Source organism: Eucalyptus grandis, chromosome 3 (genome assembly GCF_016545825.1).
Source record: "Eucalyptus grandis isolate ANBG69807.140 chromosome 3, ASM1654582v1, whole genome shotgun sequence".
Taxonomy (NCBI): domain Eukaryota; kingdom Viridiplantae; phylum Streptophyta; class Magnoliopsida; order Myrtales; family Myrtaceae; genus Eucalyptus; species Eucalyptus grandis.
This window is the reverse complement of record NC_052614.1, coordinates 23,539,794-23,558,355: the sequence shown is the minus strand read 5'-3', so window position 1 is coordinate 23,558,355 and position 18,562 is coordinate 23,539,794. Positions and strand designations below refer to the sequence as shown.

The 18,562-nt window shown below is 35.9% G+C and overlaps 1 protein-coding gene, 2 long non-coding RNA genes and 1 other non-coding gene across 6 annotated transcripts; all 4 read right to left on the bottom strand.

Annotated features, from left to right (window-relative positions):
* Positions 1 to 657: 657 nt before the first annotated feature.
* LOC120291152 lies at positions 658 to 3,844 on the bottom strand. Its single transcript, XR_005549002.1, has 2 exons — positions 3,737 to 3,844; positions 658 to 1,184 (listed from the first exon to the last, which is right to left on the bottom strand). It is a non-coding gene; the product is annotated as an uncharacterized LOC120291152 (long non-coding RNA).
* A 4,451-nt stretch (positions 3,845 to 8,295) lies between these two features.
* Positions 8,296 to 11,991, bottom strand: LOC104439290. 3 transcript variants are annotated; one of them, XR_005549474.1, is made up of 6 exons: positions 11,435 to 11,991; positions 11,196 to 11,319; positions 9,873 to 10,114; positions 8,929 to 9,119; positions 8,776 to 8,850; positions 8,296 to 8,628 (listed from the first exon to the last, which is right to left on the bottom strand). It is a non-coding gene; the product is annotated as an uncharacterized LOC104439290 (long non-coding RNA). The 3 variants fall into 3 exon arrangements; XR_005549473.1 differs by having other exon boundaries at positions 8,296 to 8,625; XR_005549475.1 differs by lacking the exon at positions 9,873 to 10,114 and having other exon boundaries at positions 8,296 to 8,625.
* A 2,983-nt stretch (positions 11,992 to 14,974) lies between these two features.
* LOC104439265 lies at positions 14,975 to 16,497 on the bottom strand. The gene is made up of 3 exons (XR_005550033.1): positions 16,080 to 16,497; positions 15,585 to 15,892; positions 14,975 to 15,479 (listed from the first exon to the last, which is right to left on the bottom strand). It is a non-coding gene; the product is annotated as an uncharacterized LOC104439265 (transcript).
* A 34-nt stretch (positions 16,498 to 16,531) lies between these two features.
* LOC120291748 (disease resistance protein RUN1-like) lies at positions 16,532 to 17,329 on the bottom strand. Its single transcript, XM_039309471.1, has 3 exons — positions 17,325 to 17,329; positions 16,614 to 17,176; positions 16,532 to 16,545 (listed from the first exon to the last, which is right to left on the bottom strand). The coding sequence occupies exons 1-3, from the start codon at positions 17,327 to 17,329 to the stop codon at positions 16,532 to 16,534; spliced, it is 582 nt and encodes a 193-aa protein (XP_039165405.1).
* Positions 17,330 to 18,562: the final 1,233 nt, after the last annotated feature.

The window sequence follows — 18,562 nt, the reverse complement described above, 5'->3', positions numbered from 1 at the left end:
AGTTTCAAATAACTTGTGAAAATCTAAAATAATATTATTATACAACATATTCACCCCTATTTAGGTTGTATCGTTAATCTCAACAAATATGACGGCCTTTTGAATGTTGCACTCTCTAAAGTTTTTGGAAATTATGCCGAGTAGGCCCAATGTTCTCATATATAGGAAAATTTATTTCTCAAAGTTCCTGGCCCTATTTCACTTCTTTGTAAAAGCATGCTCCAAGAATTCACAAATATGTATTTTTGCTCGCAAATCGACACCGACTGATAGACTATTTGTCACTACAAATGACTTTCAGTATTGTGAGATTATATATGCATGCTTTCTAGGGTATATCAATCTAGTAAGGCTAACGTCCTTTTTACATTAGAACACGTTATAATGCCTTAAAGAATATTTCGCTTAAATTTATTGGAGAAAAATCTACAAGTAATTTTGATGATATCCAAACTATCCTTAATATAATGTTTACTACGACATATGCATATATATATATATATATATATATATATATATTTAGAAAGGATTACACAATATTGATAGTGTGATCTAGTATTTGAAAGTATGCAACAGGTCCGGAAACAGTTTTTTGTGTAAATACTACCAATGGATCTAAAGATCAACTGATGACGATGTTCATATCGCAGCTACAAATATCAAGTCGTTGGTGTTATAACAACCATGAACATCTTATGAAGTTTGTTGGGTTAGCAAATTAGCCATTGTGGCTAAGATTTGCACAACAACATAATCCAGTTGAAAGTAGTAATTTGAGAATCCAAGTCGTCTAATAAGTCTATCAGAGACTACAGTGATGGGACAGTGGCAAATGCTATACTTAAGTAGACTACAAATGTTCAAGAAAAAAAGAACTATATGGGCAGTTCTATTCTTGGATAGACTCCAATGGTTCCTTGCTTTTTTTTTCTTCTTTTTTTCATCCTAGAACCACCATACAGCCGGCAGCCAGTGGCGTAAACCAGGGAAAGCACTAGTGCGGGGGCCCACCTCCCACAACACTCCACTTTAGTCACACAATGGGAGCACAGAGTTTCGAACCCCTTCCCTCCCGAATGAGAGGGCAGGGCGCGAACTAGCGCGTCCACCGCAGGGTGAGTGGTTCCTTGCTTGTTTGATCTTCTCTTAATGGGCAAATTGGAGATGAATATAAGAGAAAAGACCTAAGAAGCCAAGGAGGAGAAAGAGAACAACATTATCTAAAGATTTGCATTATGCTTTGTTCCTAACTATACACTCTTGCCCAAAGTGTTTCGTTAAGTTTTGTATTCATGATATTTGAGTAATTGTGTTCTAGATTAAATGTAGAGGGTAAGAATTGCAATTGGGTCTTGATAATGTGATTTATCTTATAATAAGACTACTGTTTGCCTATTGTAATTGTCTGAGTAGCTTACACATGCAATCCAGCCTGATTTGTGGCTATTAGTCTGAAGAGTGAACGTAAACTTGGAGATAAAGCCAAACCACTATATATCATTGTGTGTTATTGTTTTACTCTCTCTTACTCTCACAAGCACAGATCACAAACTTCGAAACATCATCTTGACCTTATCTTTACTTAGCATTAGCTAATTTCTGTGAAAAATTGTCAAGTTTTCTTTAAAAACCTATTCACCCCCTCTAGGTTGTATTATTAGCTCCCAACAAATTAGTTGCTTTGGAGCAACAAAAAGCTACTAAAAAAGTCTTGAAACTTGCTAAATATAATAGAAGATGTTCTTTTCATATATTTTTCTCTCTTGAAGTAAATACACATATTTTTTATATTCTTCCTTTTTGAAGCTTTTGGTGTTTCGGAGACAAAAAGAATAACTCTCCAATCAGATTATTCAACTGGAAAAGCAATCGATGCAAAAACAAACCTTGAAATTGGAAATTGAACAATTGAGAAGATCATTAAATGTCATGAAGCACATGAAAGACGAGGATGATACTGAAATTTTGAAAATAATTATTTTGCTAGTGGATATGAGGGGAAAATAGGGAATCTTGAGGATGTAGAAGTGCTGAATCGAGCTATCATAGTAAAGGTGCATAATCGCAATAATGAGCTTCAAGAAGCTCGAATAAAATTGATCAATGTAAGTTTGCTTTTTCTCTTCTTTTTTTATGGTGAGATTTTTAAATTTTTTTGCAGGGAATCATGTTCACTCGTATCATTTGTCATATTTTTTCATTTTTGGTTTGCTATCTTCAGTTACTTCATTCAATACAAGTTTCTGTTGCAGCTGTACATCATTGATTGACTTAGCTAAGGTGCCAAATTAAACTTAATTTGCAAGTATCAAAAGACATACATAGTGATTTTAAAGTCGATGGCAATGTTCAAGGTTGACAGAAAACTCCAATCCTCCAGTGAAGCTGCACCTAAATAAGTACGTATTTGCTTGCGCCATAGTGACCTCCGTGACCCCCTTTTGCTTGGGGGATTGACCATAACCAATCAAAAGGGACCTCATGGAGGCCACCACGGCGGACCCAAGGGCATACTTCTTCTAAGGCAGCTTTACTCGATCAACTTAGGTTAGACATTTCCATCGACTTTAAAAATTACTAGATTTGTCTTCTAAGACTTGCAAAGTAAGTCAATTAACACCTTAGGCAAGTTAATTAGTGGTGTACAATAGCTACAAGAGAAACTCATGTTGAGTGAAATAACAGAAGACAACATCCTCAACTATATGAAATTCAATTTAAGTCTAGTACCGAAGCTCATTATTCCTTACCAATTAATTGGGAACTCTACTTCTTTATTATTATTTCATATCTTTATGTGCACGGAACTTCTGGCCTTTCTTTGTGTTTTTTATTTAGTCCCTTCATCCCTAAACAAATTAATCCTCTCTTCATTATTCTTTTTTACCCAGAACGCTTTTCACTCTCAAGTTCAGTAAGCTCCCATCTCTTCAAACCTCCATTAATCTTTTCTCTCATTCTCGCTCAACTCACTCACCATTCTTCGAGCAATTCACTCATATCTGCACCCTTAAACCCATGAATTTGGAGGCAAGTGTCGTGTGCACTCAAAGAAAAGAGATACACCCAGAACACATGGAGAGAGAGAGAGAACGCGTGTATCTGCATATATTGAAAATACATTCACTCAAACGACACTTATACAGAAGACACATTCAGCAAAGACAATTTGTGATCTAACATGTCATCACAAACACATACGCGGGAGATATCTAATTGACTCTCACGCACGATAATATAATATTTCAATTTCAGTATATGCCTAATGAATTCTCCAGCAATAACCACCAAACTTTCTCAAATTACCACACTGACATTACCGAATTATTCTAGAGAATCGAGAGCTTAACACGTGCAAACATGGGAGGCTTATCAGAATCGAGATTCTTGGAATTAACTAACAAATGAATTCATCTAGCCTATGCAACTAGCACAGTGGATGAATAAAACAGATGAGGTGATCATGGTCAGACCGGAGGTTACGTCTATTAGTAACGCAGTTCAGACATTTAAATGAATAATTATTAAGCATCAAGTCAGAGAACAACACGATGACAAGTTGGTGGAAATCAAGACACGTTCAACATGAAACTATCACGGTAGAGTTGAGATCACGGATATAAGCTCTGACGTGTATGATTTTAAAGCTAGGAAGAACTAGATTCTCATCCTCTGTTTTCATTTTCATACATCTAAACCAGAAGATACTCAGTTAGATCTAGCGAAAGGTGATTACCTGCAGCGACGGCTGATGGCTTTGAACAAAACAATCACCGAGGCGCTCTAGAAGGCTTGAATTTGCGAAGGAGTCATTGGCAGCAACTGGTCGAACTTTTCATTCAACAATGGCACTCCAAAAAGCAGGGACAAGCAGGAAAATTCCAGAGCAGCTCGGCGATGACGAACAGCCGCTGTAGGCAGGGTTACGACATCCTGAAATGGTGGACCATGAATGCTGATGTCAATTAACCGTGAAGAAACTCCTGGAAAGCGATGGGATCAAAGTGTGTTTAAACTGCCGTTAGACCCTCAAACAGTATGGTTTTTTCCCCTCAAACCTCGGTCACATAACTAGGACTCGACCCACCAGAGCAGAGCAGAGATGCAATAATTACCTTGGAGATGCAGTAGATGGTCACGAACACCGATCGAACGTAGAACTCAAAAGTCCTGGGAGCGTCTCCACCGACGGTCCGGGCCGAGGGGGGAAGAAATCTCGACCGAGATCTGTGCTTTCCGGACTACCCTCTGGCGGAACAGGGGCGAACAGAGAGGTGGTGGAGGTCTGCAAAATCTAAAACAAACCCGTGAGAGCTTTCTAGGGACATATTGCAACTCCAAAACTGATGCTCTGTCTCCTTGCTCTGGTCTTCTCTCGGCTGTGAATCGCATCACACCCCCACCGCCCCCGCGGACGCCTATCGGATTGGCTTTGTTCTGGAAGAAGAAGAGTCATTACGGAGCGTCGGTTAGATGAGAGCGATTCTCTCGGTTCTTTTGGGGTTTTCTGTAAATTTCAAATTTTTATAATGCACTGTTGTCACTATAAAAATTTTAAAATAGAGAAAAACATGCGTACTTTTATTTATTCTATGTGATATTATAAGCTTAGTAATTTGAAAATTTACATCGTACTAATTAAATAGTAAATCTTACATTGCCCTACTAATTAAAGAAAAAAGGAGAGGAGAATTTTTTTTTTTTAAGAAAAGAGAAATAGTAGTCTTACTCACCAAAAAGCTTCGAACAATAATACTTTTATTTACTCGATTTGATAATATAAGTCTTATTTGAGGTGCGATTGCTTGTGTAGTATAAAAACAAATAGGTTATGATATGGAGAAGGAACAAAGAATATGCCATGTGAAATACTATGATGGAATTATGAACGTTAATTCCATTTTTATTTTTGGCGAGAGAAGAATGAGTCTTGAATGCAGTGTCTTCGAGCACCAAAGCCTATATGTGTTTAGTTTGATTATATGTTATCAAAAATAGAGGAAAAAATAACCAAGCTTATATCATCAAATTGAGTAAATGAAAGTATTATTCCTCATAGCTTTCTTGATAAATAAAACTATTATTTCTCTTTCCATTAAGAAAAAAAGCTTTTTTTCCTCTTCTTTTTTCTTTCTAGTCAATACAGTAGAGCGTACTAGTACATAATATCTATAATCAGTAATAAGTCTGCCTCTAGTACTGATAGTAAAATTCCCTTACTAAAAATTATTTAAATAATTGATGATCAGAAATAGATTGTTGGTACAATATGCCAGACTTGTGTACAATGTATATGTGGAAAGTGAAAACTATCTCAACGTGGAATTTCTTTTGTAAGATTATTTATAACTTATCAGATAGAAATGATTAAAACTTTAGAATTAAAATACGTGGAAGACAAAGTAAAATCTTTAATTTAGGCATTTTTCCATTGATAGAAATATTCACAAAGTAATTATTTGAAGATATTTTGAGAAAGAAAACGATTGTAATTCCTAAAAGGCGTGGATACTAATTTTTAGCGAGCTAAAGAATTTCAAATATCAACAATTACTATAACTTTTTTTCTCCTAACCGGACAAGGTATATAGATATTAACTTTTTTTTCGACTGCTTAAGTGTCAAAATTTCTAAAAAAAACGTTTACTTGAATATTATAATTTTCAATCGATAACTTAAGTTTTAAAAATTCTTAAAATGTTTCCCCAAATGCTGGAAATCCAAAGGCCTCTTGTGATGAACGTTTTTAAAAAGTTATAGAAATAAAATCCAAATCTCAATCTGGATCCGAGGCTGCAAGGACCCAGGGACAACCTCCATTGCCAGTCATGGGGAGGAAGTGATTAGGCCATATATTGTTACTTGGTCAAGTCATTTTGTCAAGTACTACTAGAGTTACTAAAAGTATCACCAAAGCGATCTCGCTAAATGATGTTTGCAGTTTCCACGACCTTAGACAAAGACAACGATGAAGGACTCAATGAAGAGGAAGACATTTTAGCGTTCTCGCAAAAATTTAATGATAAATTTTGATGGAAGCTAATGTGGGGTAAATGTGTTATAAGAATACACTAGTTTGGAGTTTTTGATAATCTAAAAATTAGTTTTAATAAATTTGTCGCGGCATATCGGTTTGGGACAAAATTGTCGTAAGTATATTAATTTTGGTTTTTTCGTGATATAACCTATTAATTGATCGGCATTAAGTCCACATGTCACCTATGTTAGCAATTTATGGCAATATTTGACAGAAGCTTATGAATGGCAAATATATCGCGCGTGTACTATTTTAAGTTTTTTTGTAGACAAAAAATTAATCTTTTGTAAATTTGTCACAGATATACCAGTTTGGAATTTTGCATTATATTAACCCTATTATAAAATTAATTCAAGTTAATGGGGGCAAAGTAAAAATAAAAAAAAATAAAAACTCACGAAACTTTACAACTTTCATTAAATAAAAAAAAAAAACTGAGTGTAAATAGTAGGGAAAATGCAGAACAACGCACCACCGTGTTTGTGCTTCTACCGTTAACTTTGCTGGTAGTTACCAGTTTCGCCATTCCGGATGTTGCTTTTGTTTTCATTTTTTATTTATTTATGGAAATACATGAGAAGTACGTAAACTTCACAATAAAGCAAATCGAAGTAAAGCAAAGTCCAGATAATTACAAGACAAAGTGAAATCCAAAAAAAGAAAAAGGAAAATTATCAGAGCACCAAGGTTAAGCACACACTTGTTCCATAAGAATGGATTAGTCTAGCAAAATAATTGTTGACCAATCACTGAATCTTATATCATTGTCAATAATAAGCACACGCTGAAAATTTCTTTTCCAATAACTATAGCATTGTCAATTGACAGTGTATGCCTAGGTTTGGCTTCCTTTACACCACCCCGTACAAATATAGCCACAACAGGTTAAATAAACACATTGCTCCTAGATCTAAAATTAGATTGTGAGAATTCAAACTCTCAAATCTAGAATTGAACCAAGAGAAAAGAACTATCATATTTAGATCGAAAAAGAAGAAAAATAAAATAAAATAAACAAGAAAATATAAATAGAATCAACAAGAGAGCGAGGGAGGATGAGACTAACTCAAACTCTTCACTATAGCTTTAGGTTGAACAAAACACAAATATAATAACCACTCTACCACTTTTCACCTAAAAACTACTATTATCTATATTAAAATATATAAAATGAAGTGCATTTAAATAGTGAAAAAAGTGACGAAGCATATTTAGGATTTTTTAATTGTTTTAATTAATTTCAGACTTTACTCATTACATTGTTAGTTATAATTGTACCATTGAACATTTTGCTACTTATTTAAAAAATATACATTACAATCTTAAATGAATGTGTTTATGCTCGTAGTATTGCTAACCTAAATCTTTTATTCCAACGCCTATTGCATTAAAATATTTTTTATTATGATGCATAATGGAATGAGGAGCATGGATTGCATTTTTCGCTTAGAGTAGTGGGTTGATTTTTTTTCTAATTTGAAAAATGAGGTAGTATGATATCATTATATTCGTGGCAAAACTTAAATAGTGCATGTGACGTGGCTTTTTAGAGTTATGGGTTAAAAGTTTTCGTTTTATCTTTCCATTTCAAATTGGAAAATATGCAATCAATGATATTATTTTTTCTTATGGCAATCCTCCGACCGAAAAATGAAGCCCAACTATTTTTTTTTTTCTTATTTTAACTTTCAACTCATTCTCAAACTTTTATCCCGCCTATTTGCAAACCGTAGGATTCGGACTCCACATATGAAACTCTAAAAAGGTGGAGAATCAAACTCTTCACTTACTCATTCCCATGTATGAAGGGTGGACAACAGTGGTTAAGCCTAACTAATTGACAAGGTCAAAAATGATCAATGTAAGAGAAAGTCTACCACGTAAGAGCTTTAGCTTTAAAACATCATCTTCACCTTTTTAATTGTGCATATTGGTCGAATTAAAAGCAAAAAACGATTCATTTGGGTTTTTACTTAGATGAGAGCAATGTTCCACTACTGGAACTGCTGAGTGGTTGGAGGATTAGGTTCTCCAGTTTTACTAATGATGATGCCTACAAATTGCCGGTGTTTTGCAATAAAAATTCGTTTGTTTAGAATAAATCGTCAGACTCCTTCACTGCTTTGGTGATGTAGACTGATGTTTTTAGAATGACAATTTGTAGAATTTGTTAGGCTAGAAAATTCATGCCCTGCATCTAAACAAGCTTGGCTCGTTATTGTGGACACGGCCAAGTCTTTAACACCAACAGACAGGCAGAAATAAGGCCAACTGCACTTCTCTTCAAATATCAAACGTACTGCCAAGCACAATAAACTGTAGCCCAGAATGCCTGTGGTCTCAACAGTATCATTGCCACATCTTGCAGCAAATACAGAAAACAAATTCCGTCTCTTTAAAATGAAGATTATCACATCAACAAAAATTATTAGAACATATCAGACTTCCAATTCTTTACAGAGCTACTTCTGGTCGATTTTTCCCCTTTCTTGGAGATCTTGTTGATCCAACAGTTCCAATGCCGTCCTTCAGATGCTCCACCACTTGTTTCCATTTCTCTTGCTTCTTTTTCATACTGTCTTCCTTTGCTGCTGGACAAAAGAAATGCATGCTATGAAATAGAAGTGACTGAACTGCCTTCCCATTAAGGCTATTAAGAACCAACCAATACTCAAGTTAAAATGGCACTCATAATCATTCCACTACATACAGTTACTTAAAAGTAAGGTTAAAAGTACCTTTTGAGCGGTGGCGCTGTTATGATGCATCTCTGCGACAAGTTGGTTGGCTTCTCTTTGTCTGACTACTTCATCCTGTTCACTTAACAAAGATGAAAGTAAGAAAATAATGACACAAACACAGACTGGAAACACAGAATGATTGAACCTCACCTTTTTTCTTCTGATTCAATGGACAATATCTTGAGTCATGGCCTTGCTTGAAGCACAAATGACATGCGATTTCTGTGCCTTGGCTTGACTCTTTGAATCCATATTTAGATTCTCCTTCCTCTGTTATCCTTATCTCTTTAGGCCTACCGGGCACAATCCGAGGCGTTGGTGCCACCTAAGGTTCTCTATCACTGAAAGGCCAAATGAGTGAAAGGGGGGTGCACATTATTAGCCGATACTGAATGAGAGAATTGATTTTTTAGACCTCCTCCTATTAATTTATGATATAATGCCGAGCTGTAAGAGAAATTCAACAAATAATATTTCGAGGAGGAAAAATAGAGAAAGATACATGGGACATCCGTCGAATCTAGACAGGTGAAGAAAAGTCTAAAAACAGGAAGTGCATCAACTTAAACTCGAGTGCAACTGGGAAGATAAGCAATGTGAGCACATGAAGACTACTCCAATTAATGACAAGGGACGTGAGAAACTAAATTATCAATTAGATTCCAAAGTAGCATGTTCACGAGAGATGATCTTTGTTACAAGCTAAAGCAATATCAATCAAGCTTTAATATCCCAAATAAGGCGCAATTGCAAAAGCACATCACTCAATTCTAGCAACCTTGTTCTTCACACCAGAAATATTTTCAAATTTGGATACAGAACCTCTGCAATAAGATCTCAATGTCACAAAATTTTGATTCTGAGACTTCCAACCGTGGTGGATACATCCATTTTAAGACAGCAGCTTCCCAAAGTAAGAAACTCCAAGCTATTTATTAACCCAACAAAGTTCAGCAGGCAGACTTTGAATAACTTCCACTCTAGCATGAAGATCCAAACCTGAATCACAAACAACTCTCTCCAAAAGACCACCATGCAGGTGCCAATTATGATAACAAATTGAAATACAATTGTCCAAATTTCAGTACAGAAACCTCGTAAGTTAACTGACAGTTTTAGCTCTGCCATGCCTCTGTTGAACGTAATCAGGGCAATGTGGGATAACAGTGCAAACATCCTTTACAGTTCGAAGGGTTCATCGTCAGCAATTAGGAAAAGTCCAAGAAATTAAGCTTCTGATCCTCTGATGACTTTGTTTCCTTTTAGAAGTGCCTTTCGGAAGCTCTTTTCGATATTTCAGCGTTTACTTCACAATCAGCACAATAATAACCATATCCTGTCAGTGAACCAAATGAAATCAATATTGACAGGCATCTACTAATAATACCCCAAAGTTTACAGATCTTTGTTTGTCAAACTCAATGTTGATTTCCTTTTTGAACTCTTCCAATCCCAACTAATAGGAATCCAAAAGCATCCACCCCAGAAGCTTTCATCAAGTTAGTATAGTTATACAACTTAAGTTGCTTGCTTTTGTGGGATATAGTATAATTCTTTCCTTACAGTTTTCAAATGGCAGGACAAAGTGAAGTTTCTTTAGGAAATTGATGGAAACGCTTTCCATGTTTTCTTTTCAACAAGTAAATGCACTAATGAGAGCTTATGCACAACGTAAGGGATTATTTCACAGTGAAGTCAATTGTGTCAAAAGACATTATTATTCATGTCTTCCATCTTGATTATTTGCTAGACTCTTTAACAGTTCAGGCAAATGACATATGGCATTACTAACTCTACAGACATTAAGAAGTATTCTTTGGGCTAAACTATTGTTTGGCTTGGATTTTTAGGAATATCCTGGATTCAAAGCAAATGAACATGGATTCATAGTCAGCAAACTTCAAATTGCAATTTTCTCAACTGATTCAAATAAGTCACGATAGTTTTGCTTCCGAATTGTTTTCTTGTTTATTCACGACCACATCACTAGAAGAGTCTGCTCTTGCATTTGTAGTTTCTCAACCGATACAATTACCTTAATCAACTAATGCAAACGATTTGGTGAAATAATATGTGCGGAACACAATAGTTGGACAAACTTCGTCCCAAGTCAGTAGTGTCTGCACACTAGGGGATGCCCACTAAATATGTTCCTTTTGCACCTTAAATTCAATCTTAAGCATACCTTAGAAACATGCAGTCATGAAATGCATGGTGAGTGCAGAGCAAACGAAAACCTAATATCAGAAGGATCTCCATGAAGGGTACTTCATTTAGCAATTCTTGACCTACACAATTACCATTAGCATTCTATTAAAAAGCCCACATACATCAGTTTTTATTCTGTAATTCCAGCATTCCGGAATCAATCACACGTGGAGACTCTTTATTTTTCTGCATAGGATGTCGCATCTTACCTGAAGACTAATGGCAAATGATGCACTTAGAAGGCCTATTGATCTATTTCCATTACTGGCATGACCAGCAGAAACATTTTGCCAGAGTACACATAAACTTCCCCCGAACATCTCCCGCGGATTCCTGGAATTCACATAGGAAAATGATAACACTGTCACTATTGAAAAGGTTATAAATCTTCTAACGGGAAATAAAATGAAACTTGGGTGATAGATCTCAAAGAGAAAAGGTAGCTTACCTGCTTTATGTACCGTTGTTAGGAAATGTGGATCATCTGAACTATTCTGACTCATCCCAGTCAATTTCTCCAAGTTCTATCGTTCCACGATTGAGGCAAACGGCATTTTCTCGTAACTTCGATAAAGTCGCGTTCCAGACAATTCTGGTATTCTTTTAAGTGACATGCATCCAGAAATGTCCAGTTCCATTAAGTGGTCCAAATTCTGGAGCCCTCGAAGCTCAGTCAACTTTTCACAATTTTGCACAACCAGACTGATCAAGTTGTTACACGATGACAAATCTGGTAAGATCTCAATCGAGGAACATCCTGAGATGGCAATATGTTTTAGAGATGTCGACTCCTCAAGCCCCGCGATCTCCCGAAGTTCATGACAATTAGACAGGAACAATTTCTGTAACTTAGGAAAATTTGACAAGTTTGGGAATTTTGCTAAGGTCTTGCAATCTTCAATCCATAAACTCGCGCAAGACGTGAATCCCTCTAGGTTCTGAATGTCATAAAGCTTGTCATTGCAGTTGATTGCCAACTTTTGCAAGGTGTCAAAGCAACATAAATCTGGTAACCTTCCAAATGAAGTGCACCCAGAGATATTGAGCACTTCCAAGAACTCTAACCTATTAAGGCCTTGAATTTCGACTAAGCTTTTGCAATATTGAGCATCTAATATCTTCATACCCTCTGATTTTGGAAGGTCAAGCCTTTTAATTGAAGTGCACCTAGAGATATTCAGCACTTTCAAGAACTCCAACCTAGCCAGACCTTGTATTTCAACTAGGTTTTTGCAATTTTTAGCACCTAATATCTTCAAACCCTCAGATTTTGGGAGGTTCAGCCTTCTAATTGAAGTGCACCCAGAGATATTCAGCACTTCCAAGAACACTAACCTATCAAGGCCTTGAATTCCAACTAAGTTTTTGCAATTTTGAGCATATAATTTCTTCAAACCTTTGAGTTTTGGAAGATCTAGCCTTTCAATCGAAGTGCACCAAGAAATATTCAACACTTCCAAGAACCCCAACCCATCAAAGCCTTGAATTTTGGCTAACTTTTTGCAATATTGAGCAAATAATTTCTTCATGCCCTCAGATTTTGGAAGGTCCACCCTTAGAATTGAAGCACACTGAGAGATATATAACTCTTCCAATAACTCCAACCTATTGAGGCCTTGAATTTCAACTAAGTTTTCACAATTTTCAACAAATAATTTCTTCATGACCTTGGACTTCGGAAGGTCCAGCCTTTCAATTGAAGTACACCCAGAGATATTCAGCACTTTTAAGAACTCCAATCTACCAAGATCTTGAATTTCAACTAAGTTTTTGCAATATTGAGCATCTAATATATTCAGATCCTTGGATTTTGAAAGGTCCAGCTTTTTTATTGAAGCGCAACCAAAGATATATAGCTCTTTCAAGAACTCCAACCTATTGAGACCTTGAATTTTGACTAAGTTTTTGCAATATCCAACATTTAATATCTTTAGACACTCAGATTTTGAAAGATCCAACCTTTCAATTGAAGCACATTGAGAGATATATAGCTCTTTTAAGAACATTAACCTATCAAGGCCTTCAATTTGGACCAAGTTTTTGCAATTTTGAGCATGAAATATCTCAAGACTCTCGAAATTTGGAAGGTCCAGTCGTTCAATTGAAGCACACCTAGAGATATATAGCCCTTCCAAGAATTTTAACCTATCAACGCCTTGAATTTCGACTAAGTTTTCGCAATCTTCAGCATTTAATATCTTCAAACACTCAAATTTTGGAAGGTCAAGCCTTTCAATTGAAGCGCATTGGGATATATATAGCAGTTCCAAGAACTCTAAACTATCGAGGCCTTGAATTTTGACTAAGTTTTTGCAATTTTTAGCACATAATATCTTCAAGCCCTCGAATTTTAAAGCGTCTTGCGTTAAAAGGCTAGGACGGAAAAACTTAAACCCCTTCAACAACTCCAATTTCTCGAGGCGGTGAATTTCAACTAACTCTTCCCAATTTTCAGGTAGGCCCTCAAATTTTGGAAGGTCTAACCTTTCGATAGAAGCGCACCTAGAGATATATATCTCTTCCAAGAACTCCAATTTATCGAGGCCTTGAATTTCGACTAAGTTTCTGCAATTTTTAACAACTAATTTCCTCATGCCCTTGGATTTCGAAAGGTCCAACCTTTCAATTGAAGCACACTGAGATATATATAGGAGTTCCAAGAATTCCAACCTATCAAGACCTTGAATTTCGACTAATTTTTCACAACTTTTAGCAAATAATGTCCTCATGCCCTTGGATTTTGGAAGGTCTAGCCTTTCAATTGAAGTGCACCCAGAAATACGTAGCATTTTTAAGAACTCAAATCTATCAAGGCCTTGAATTTCGACTAAGTCTTTGCAATTTTCAGCATCTAATCTTTTTAGACCCTTAGATTTTGGAAGGTCCAACATTTCAATTGAAGTGCATTGAGAGATATGTAGCTCTTCCAAGAACTCCAACCTCCTAAGGCCTTGAATTTCGACCAGGTTTTCACAATATTCAGCATGTAGTTTCTTCATGCCCTCGGATTTTGGAAGGTCAAGCCTTTCAATTGAAGCGCACCAAAAGATATTTAAATCTTCCAAGGACTCCAACATATCCAGGCCTTGAATTTCAACTAAGTTTTGCAACATTCAGCATGCAATTTCTTTATGCCCTTGGATTTTGAAAGGTCTAGCCTTTCAATCGAAGCGCATTGAGAGATATCTAGCTCTTCCAAGAACTCAATCCTATCAAAACCTTGAATTTCATCCAAGTTTTCACAATTTCTAGCATTTAATATCTTCAGGCCTTTAGATTTTGGAAGGTTCAGCCTTTCAATTGAAGTGCATCCAAAGATACATAGCATTTTCAAGAACTCCAATTTATCAACACCTTGAATTTCGACTAAATTTCAACTAAATTATTGAGGCCTTGAATTTCAACTAAATTTTTGCAATATTCAGCGTGTACTTTCTTCATGCCCTCAGAATTTGCAAGCTTCAGCCTTTCAATTGAAGCACACTTAGAAATATGTAACACTTTCAAGAATTTCAGCCTATTGAGACCTTTAATTTTCACTAAGTTTTCACAATCTTCAGCATGTATTTTCTTCATGCCTTCAAAATTTGGAAGGTCCAGCCTTTTAATTGAAGCACACCCTGCAATGCTCAAGCTTTCCAAATATTTCAATTTGTCAAACCTTGAACTTCACGTATATTATCGCAACACTCGGCTGATAATGTCCTCAGATGGTTTAAGTGGGAAACATCCAATGTTTTCATAAATTGGCAGCCACGTATTTCTAAGATTTCCAACTTGAAGGGATCGTAAGGGGATTTTTGTAATTCTGATTCTTCAACATTTGTCAGTTGAGAGCATTCTGAATGTTGTAATAGTGTCGATCGAAGCTCCCAGATGCACTCAAGAAATTTGCAGTCAAGAAGTCGTAATTCCTTGAGATGGTTTAGGTGGGAAAGTGAAGGCAATTTGCGACTTTGACAAGTGATGCTCAAACATGTTAAGCTAGAAGGAAGCTCCAGCAGAAATTGGAGCCTTCGGTAACCATGAAAATGAGGGCGTGGTAGGGAAGAAAGACTACGGATGCTTTCTGTTTCTGACATTTTCCCTCCCAGTTTATAGCAGCCTGAAGCATCTAAGATTCGGAGGTTTCTCAGCTTTCCAATACCATAGGGTAAATCTTTTATCCCAGTGCCACTAATATTCAGAATTTCTAGATTCTGCAGAGCCCCTATTTCGTCTGGTACTACAGAAATATTTTGACAACCTTGTAAAAGGAGTTGCTCCAATGCTTTTAATTTACCCGCTTCTAGTGGCAGCTCCTTGAGACTAATACATCCCGTCAAGTCCAAGCGAACCATACTCTTCATGTCTCCAATCGAAGAGTCAATTTGCTCCAATCTCCAACAACCTTTTAGGATAAGAACCTCCAAATTCTTAAAAGCTGATAGGAAGAATGTTCGTTCTAAAGATGAACAACGTGTAAGGTCAAGAAACTTTAGCTCCTCTGCCATCTGATAAAAAAATACAATAATCGTCGAGGGTTCAGCACAGAGTGATTATAATTCAACAGAAAGCCAGAAAAAAATTGGAAAACAAAGACTTGTTCTGCATCTTACCATGATGGAATTCCATCCTCCCCATTTATCTGAAATCTTGCTTTTTGACAAATCAAGTGCAACTAATTCCTTTAAATGAATTCTGCTTCAAAAGTCAAGGGACAATTCTGCCACTAAAGCCATCTTAACTCCTCAATTGAGTTTTTAAAATCTCCACTAAAATGTGCCCCATTCACGTGAAGAAACCTTAGCCTCGTTAAATTCTTGAATTGTTCACTTGTAAGGATATCGCCAGCATGTTCAGGTGTCTCGCCAAAGTCTTCTGAGCTGCCTTTGTTAAGATAAATGGCCCTGATCTTTTCTGTTCCCTACAAGTGAGAATCAACGTTTTTTAATACTATTTATATCCAACTAAAGTAATCTAATATCATTCATTCATATTGCTATTACCGTGCATCAATGGCTTTTAGAGTGAGCAAAGTAAAGATGACATTTTTTTTTGCCAATAAACAGTACTTATAAAGACTAAGGGAGCAAAAGAAGAGAAACAATCACCTTATTTCCCTTCAGCACTTTTTGGATTTCCTTGGATTCCCATAACCTGCTACGGTACCAAGGCTCCTGTTGGTTTTCCTCGCGAACGATTTCCCTACCAAGATCTCGCAATTGGTCATGCATTCTGAGCTCATGATTAACTCCAAATTTTATTAATGACATAAATCTTAATACTTCAATTGCCTCCTCTGGAAAAAATTCACAGGCATCCCACATGTAAGATGCAATTCTTCCATCGGTGCCAATGAAAAAACAAGCGATATCCAAAAATATTTCTTTTTGTCCATTTTCTAATACATCATAACTAATCCTTAACTTTTCTAGCACTTTTCTATTTGGAACTTTTTTCAACTTCTTTATTGTACCTCTCCATTGTGTTGGCCTCTTTCCACACAACAATGAACCTAAAACCTCAAGAGATAAGGGAAGGCCTCCGAGTGGTGGATACAACTTCATGCGCGAGGTCCTTAAATTCATTTGGAGGAGAGTTACTACGAAATGCATGTCTACTAAACAGAATCAAAGATTGATCACCATCCATTTCCTCATGTTCATAGTTGAAGTCCACTGTAGCATTGTCAAGAATAGCCTTGTTTCTGGTGGTAATAAGGATCCTACTTCCAGGCGAAAACCAATTATGATTTCCAACCAAAGCCTTCAACTGATCATCATCGTCCGCATCATCAAAAAGAATGAGGACTTTCTTATCTTCAAACTTGGATGAGAGGAATCTGGTCCCTTCATCCTTACTATAAACTTGATTTTTTTGCTTCAATATATCCGAGATTAACTTATTATGTAAGTACTCAATGCCATTACGCTTGCATGATTCCCTAATATCAGCAATGAAGCTACAATACTCAAATTTACTGGAGAGCGTGTTGTAGATGGTTTTAGCAAGAGTTGTCTTACCAATGCCTCCCATTCCATGGATGCCAACAAATAGGGTAGCACTAGAATTGTTATCTAGAAATTCCATAACGTTCTTCACATGACTATCAATTCCAACCAAATTATCGGGAATAACCAGCTCAAACTCTTTCTTCAGCTCATTCAACACTTTTTGGACAACTAATTTCACCAATTTTCCTTCATACCTGTCACACATGGCAACATTTATATCATATCGTACATCTAGGGGATAAATCAAAACACTTCAAGTAGTGTTTTTGCCATATTTCTATATATTATCTTACATGCTAAGACTACAGTAGAAAATGCTGGCGGTTGCTTCACACGGCTTACCCCATTCCAGTATTACTCTAACATAATTTATGAGCCGGAAGAAGTTTGAGGGTATTGCTTATAAATCTTGAATATTGTATATGTAACACATTTGAATCAAATTTTAAACTTGTTGCGTGTTAAAGATATTAAGTATGACACGAGCGTGACTTTGAAAAGTTTCTGGGGTGTTTGAATAAGCAAATATACAATAAACTAGTCCGGTATGAGAGTTCAATTAACAGTCAATATGTAGGACATAACTTTTGATGTAAGAGGACCAATCCAAAAAGTCTTTCAGAGTGCTATATTGTGAACTACTTGGATACAATTGAGAATATTTCTCCTTATCTATGCAATTCTACAAGCTTGCAAGTTTCTACTCGTGTTGGGAGTATAGTATGTTCTAGATTTGTGTTCTTATCAATTTTTATTGCATCAAGGGTTGTACATTATATTCCTTTTGAGTATTTTCTATGTTCTAGGATTTTAATTAATCTACCATTGATTCATTGGGAAGTAGAAGAATAATTTTTCCCCAAAATAAGAACATTGCTTCAATTTATGCAGGTGTATGAGATTAAAATTATGCGCTGAAGATAGGAAAATGAATTGAAAGTTATTTAAACATACATATACTATGACAATCGTTTTTCCATTTCTATTTATCATCACCATACATATAACTAATGAATTATTTATTTTGTAACAATAATTTTAATAGGAACTAATTCATGACATTAATGATTTAATAAATGTAACTTGGGAGGTTAAGGAATTATGGCTTTAACAATCAACATGTATGGTATATGGTGTTACGAGCTTTCGATAGGAGCTGCCAATAAGTTGTGCTATTAATCTCAAATAAATATATAGCTAGAAAGGTTTGAGATGAAGTTTAATGCAGCCTATACTATAAAAATAAAAACAGCACGATGTTACAAAATCTTTGGATATAGGAGCAGAAACTCATTTAGAAAATCTTACATTATTCAAGCGAATAGGATCATAAAATAAATCTATGATTAGATTGGTCAATATCATTACAGTAATTCTAAAAAAAAGAATAACTTATAGAACTCATGCATGGCAGGATCTCACTGCTTCCCTTTTTTATGTTAAAAAATGAAAAGTGAGAAAATAAAGCATAGAGAATTGTTTGGTGAAAAACCTTACCCATTGGCTTCCCATCCTTTCAAGAAACTGACTTCACTGAGTGCTAGCTTCCATTTCTCTAAAATCGCCTGGTCAGAATGCCT